At 55.4% G+C, this 5,716-nt stretch overlaps 1 protein-coding gene across 1 annotated transcript; it reads right to left on the reverse strand.

Moving 5' to 3' along the window:
* LOC102188368 lies at positions 250–1,077 on the reverse strand. Its single transcript, XM_013972051.2, has one exon. The coding sequence runs from the start codon at positions 1,075–1,077 to the stop codon at positions 250–252; it is 828 nt and encodes a 275-aa protein (XP_013827505.2).

Raw genomic sequence — 5,716 nt, forward strand, 5'->3', positions numbered from 1 at the left:
AGCTGGGTTTAGATGAGGTATCCCTCTCCCCCTAGCGTGAGTGGTCTCCACCACTGCCTACCACTCGCCCCCTTCACCCATTCACCTTGACCTTCCCAACCTTGTAGGTCCTTAAGTGTATATCCTCTCCATCTAAATGGCTTCCCCCTACCCCAGTGGAGGCTTGGAAGGAGCATTTTGCCACAGACAATTTATTTTCCGCAGCCGCGACCGGATGGACACGTGCCCTCTTCACAGTTGGTGTCGATGTCACCACCAGCTGGAGGGCTTAGAGATGGGCTCCGGGGCTCTGCAGCCCGAGCGGATTGCTTCCCAGAACTTGGGCAGGCGACCTAAGGAAAAGATCCCGTTGCTGAACAGAGGGAGCTCAGGCAGCTTTATCCCTGGCCTCTGGGGCAGGATGGGAGTGAGGTTCTGGCCCTGAAACCCGGGAAAGCAGCTCGTGTTGGCAGAGTTATCCACGTACTGCACAGCGTTGACAGCCCTTCCGGACGGCAACACGGAGGTGCTGCCGCAGGGGTAGTCGAAGGCGGCCGCTCTGCTGCTGTGGTTACAATAACTGCGGGGGGAGGCGTGGTCCAGGTGGTCCAGGTGGATGGAGTTGGCGGCGCGTTCCAGGTAGTTGGCTGCAAGCCTCGGCAGGTTCAGGGACTTAGGGTAGTTGCTGTAGAAGGCATTGGTGGATCTGTCGAGGTAGGTGATGCCTTTGATGAGCTGATCCAGGAAGGTGGGGTTAGAGGGACCCGAGGGACGATCTGTGCAGAGCAGGCAGTAGGGGTTGCCGCGACACATGGGCTTTCTGGCCACCTTGGGGCCCTTCGCCAGGTGACTTGTCTCCACACACTTGGAGTTGTAGGGCCGGCCCATGCAGATTCTCCTCAACGGCAGTCTGGGGGAGCCCGGGCTGTTGGTGGGCTCCGAATGGTTGCTGCTGGCCTCGGAGCCGCTTGGCGTCCGAGAGCGCTTGGGGTTGCTCGCCCCGGTCATGCTGGGGCCGTGGGGCCAGCCTGGAGTCTGGGCCATGAAGGACACGTTGCGGCTGCCGGTGCTGGGACGGCCCGCTTGGTGTCCAGACATTGTCCTGGGCAGGCGGACGAAGCTTTGTGGCACAGAACTGCTGAAATCCCACCTAGAGGCTGGTTCCCTGGGCCTGGTGGGGAGAGAGCTGGGTCAGCTCCCGGCCACCTCCCACTGGGCTTTCCAGGTGTTCCTCTCCCCATCTTCCTCCCAGGCCCAGGGATTTTTTTCAAACAGGAAAGCAGGCCCCATGTTCTTCAGAAAGCACAAAGGGTAAGAGATGGGGAGGAAGGCAAGACCCTGAGAATAATGGAAGTCAGAGGACCCCCTAGAAAAAGTGGGGCAGTCTCTTTTTTCCTTTCTCTGTAGGCCACATTCTGAAATTCCCATTCACCTTTTAAGCGGGGACTCCAGAAGACCACAGAGACAAAGGACTAAGTCTCTAATGGTGAAATTCGAGGCACCAAGACACACATTCTTTAGAGTAACATCAGATAATCACCCGCTACACTGTACACCCGGCTACTGAACAATGTCTTAGAAGCGATACGATATATGTGCTTTGTCTTTGCCAGTCCTTTGCTTGTTCCTTACTTGTAAGTCTTAACTACAAATCCAGGAGGCAGTTATTATTCGATTCCTATCTGACAGAGGGTTAACGTGGCTTGCCTCAGATCACATAGCTTGTGAGTGGTGGGGGCCCAAGGTACTGTCTTGAGTGTATCTGATGACCCCTAAAAGACAATGCCGTGTTGTTGGGGGTGACTTTGTCCTCACCAGCAGTCTACTGAGGAAGAGTTCTCATCTCACCTGTTGGATAGGGGCACCGATGGGGATGGGGAGGGGTGCTTGCTAACCCTGTAACTAAGTTGATCTTGACTTCACGAACCCCAAGGGGCGGGGCGAGGAGATGCTGTAAGTCTACAGTGGGACTTGTGAGACAGAAGTTTCCAGAGTACAGTATTTGGTCTTCATCTTCTCTGATGAAGGGAGATGATCTCATCCACCCCACAAAAGAAGGGTTCTTGGGGTTCCTCCAGGTCTGAGAGTGGACACTTCACAGGGACTAGGGCCTGACCAGGCTCTGGCCCAGGTCACCCTGCTTCCTGTCCTGGGGAGCCCCAGCCCCATTCCCTTTGTCCCCCAGGTCCCCAATACCCTCCCATTTCCAGAAGGAAGGCTCTGATTTCTGTCCCCCATGACTGCCAGCTTGATGCTAATTTTCCACTTCTGCCTGGTGAGAACGGAGCAGTATTTGAACCTGTCCCACCCAGGAAACAGCTGCCTGCTCCTCTCTCAGCCCACAGCCCCTCAGCTGCCCTTGTCCTTTGGGTCTGAATCGCGTGGAATGCCCAGACTCTCGCTTCTTCCATCCCCTGTCGAGCCCCACCCCAGCTCGTCCTCCAGATATAGGGGAGACGCCAGTGGGCTGCCCCCCATGGGCCCTCCCTTCCAGGCGGACTGGGCCCTCTCCCCGGCTCCCTCTACCTTCAGGAGGTAGATGACTTAGCCCTCCTCTTGCTCTTCACTGGGGAATACCCTGATGCTGCCATTCCAGACTCCTGGCCATGTCATAGAATCACAGAACCCTGGGGTGAGGAGGGCCTCCAGGGGTCAACCTGGTCAGGCTCCTGCCTTAGAGCTGGTGCTGCGTTAAGCTCTCCAGGACAGATGGGCCCTATTTTTAAAGTGAGGCTGGGGTGGACGTTTTCCAGCGTCCCCTGTTGTTTTTCTAGTGTTTAATTATGCTGAGAGTCAGGGAGCTCTTTGCCGGGCCTGATATAACTCTCGTTGGCTGTGGTCAGCATCAATTTTCTTTTCTCGTTAGGTCAGCAAACATTTGCTGAGTCTCCCTAAAGAGCTGTCCCTCTGAGTGACCCAGAACACGGCAGCACTTGCTTTTCTCGCTTCTAGCCCGGCCCTCACACAGTCAGCCATTCTGAGCTGAGTCCCTGCTATGCAGTGGGCTACAGTCTAAAGATTCCTTCCAGAGCTCCTGTGACCTCCCCTCCCTGGTCCATAAGGGGCATCCTGTACATATCTGTCAGATGCATCAACAAGATGCCCCTTTGAGAGCTCCTGGTGCTTGGCCTCCACTGTTCCCTTCCTGCAAGTAATGAAAATACCCTCTTACTTTCTATTTCAAAAAACATTCAAAATATTCACTTACTGAAAACTTACAAGATAATGAAGTCCCATAGACTCTTGATTCCAATCTACTAATTATTAATTTTTGTCACATTTAGCACCACACACACGCGCACACGTGGATTATTATTATTTTGAGAGTCAGTTGCAAACAACAGCAGCCTTTACTCTTGAATACTTCAGCGTGTATCTCCTACAAGCTGGGAGAACAAGGACACCTTCTTATGTATCCAGTTATCAAAATGTATCCAGTTATACAGTTATCTTACGTATCCAGGATAATTAACATTGATACAGAGCTATTAGCTAATACACAGTCCACAATTGACTGATTATTTTATCCGATGGTCTCTATGGCAGCTATGTCCCCAGTCCAGAAGCTAATATGTGATCAGACACTGACTTTAGCTTTCAGATCTCTTTGGCTTCCTTCAGCCTGGAAGTCCCTCAGTCTTGATCTTTTATGACATGAGTAGCTTTGAAGAGTGCAGGCAAATTGTTTTGGAGAATGTTCTCCCATTTGGGTTTAGCTGCAAGATCACAAAGCACACACACACAGGAGCCTCCCTGGGACAGTCCCCGGCTCATAACCTCTGAGAGTGAAGGGCCTTTTGCTTTGGGGTGGGGTGGTTATAGCCACTGCAACAGGGAGCTGGGAGGAGGGCTCAGAGGGACCCCCCAGAAGGAGGAAGAGGGGTGTAGGGAAACTCAGTGGGCCAGAGAAGCCATGGCAACCATTCCCTTGTGGGGCCTCAGCCAGATCTGGTCCTGTCCTGGGCCGGGGGCCGGGCAGGCAGGCAGACGGCCAGTAAGTGGGCTGGGCCTCTGCGTATTTGTCCTGAAGGTACCCAGGCGCCGAGATCACTGGCCATTTCTGGCCTGGGCACTAAGAGCCTCTGGAAATAGCTCCAGGACAATTATTTCAGGAGGAATGTGCTATTCCTCCATCTTCTCAGAAAGCCAGGCTGGGTCCCATAAAATCAGGATTGTCTGCCTCTGGCCTCCCTGAACTCCAGGGGATCCTGAGGTCCCCTGGGGGCCACAGTGGTCTTCAGAGCTGCGGAGACTGGGAGGCCAGGACGGGGTTGAGCAGACGAAAAGTGTCTTTCCCCATGCGGGGAGGGGTGGTTCTGTCCTCAGATCCTGGACTCTCAGGGCCCAGCCTGGAGTCAGGCTTGGCCAGCGGGGGTCCAGCTGACTCTAAGCCCGGGGACACGGGAAGGGGAGGGAAGGGGAGCTGCCTGCCCCACCTCCTGCCCAGACCCACCCCTGAGAAACTGACGTGGTAGAGCACTCAGTATGTGCCAACGAACCCGACATTGTCAGATCCCGGTCATCACATCCACCCTCCCGTTTAATCCTCGTAGCACCCCTGGGAGGTAGGGGTTTTGCTTCCCAGATGATGTCCTCGAGGCTCAGGGAAAGCAACAGACTTATCAAAGCTCACCCAGCAGCCAGAACGAAGACCCAGGGTTTGGACCCCAAAGCTGATGGGTTTGAGCACTAAACAAGGAAGACGGTGGGCCACCCACTCACTCCGTGAGGACTCGGTAAGTAACCCTGAGAGCTGAGAGGCATTGGGAGGGGTCCAGCCTGAAGACCCAGGCTGGAGGGAGGCTTAGCCCTGTCTCTCAGTGAGCCTCCGACATCCACCCTCCAGCCAAGGCCAGCTGCCTCTCCCTCCCTAGCACTGCGGGATGGATGCCAGGGTCTCAGAATATCCTGCCCCTCCCTGCACCGTCTCTAGCCACAGTGGCCCCTACCTTTGCCCCATCTGGGCCATCTCCAACCTTGGCTCCTTAGCTGCATTGCCAAATCGACTGCAAATCATGAACTTTTCACAAGCCCTTGCCCCTCCCACTCTGTCCTCCTTCACCTGAGTGCCCCTCCCCACATCCCTACTCTCTCTCCTCCGGGTCCCACCAAGACGATCGGAGGCCCTTGCCCACCACTCGGTTGAGTTCAAAGGCATCTCCTTTCCCTGGACTCCCCAAGAGTGGACGGAACAGCCCCCTTCTCCAGAGACCATAGGACCCTGCCCCGTTACTCCATAGGTGGCTTATTAGCCCCTTACCTGTCACTCAGAGTTCCCCCTCCGCCCCCGACCCCCAGACGGTGGGAGGAGGGTCTCCTTATTGTTTCAGGCACTGGGCAAGGAGGGGGGGCCGCAGACATGGAGGAGGCCACAGACACATGGGAGTCCACCTCAGTCCAGGGGAACAGCTGGAAGCAGGGGCCAGGGCTCTATTGCCACTGCCCCACCCTGCCTGGAGGACACTTCTCCAGCTTCTGGCAACCCTGAGCTCTGTGACTCACCTGAGCCTTTATCTGGCTTGGGGCCAACACGCCCGCAAGACTGAAAATCTCTCCTGGGCTGGGCTCTGGCCCTCTACCAGCTGCAGTCTTCCATCCACCCAAGCATAATGAGTCACAACCCTGCCTCATCCCCTAACCCCCTCAAAGATATCAGCCCTCTGCTCACCAGCCGCCAAAACAGCACTTCCCCAGGCCCACATGTGGCAGGTACAAGACAGGACAGATCTGTGCTCAG

This window comes from Capra hircus, chromosome 2, assembly GCF_001704415.2.
Source record: "Capra hircus breed San Clemente chromosome 2, ASM170441v1, whole genome shotgun sequence".
NCBI classification, from domain to species: domain Eukaryota; kingdom Metazoa; phylum Chordata; class Mammalia; order Artiodactyla; family Bovidae; genus Capra; species Capra hircus.

Excerpts from the sequence above, each read along its gene's own strand:
- LOC102188368 (XM_013972051.2), bottom strand. The coding sequence starts at position 1,077 with ATGTCTGGACACCAAGCGGGCCGTCCCAGCACCGGCAGCCGCAACGTG.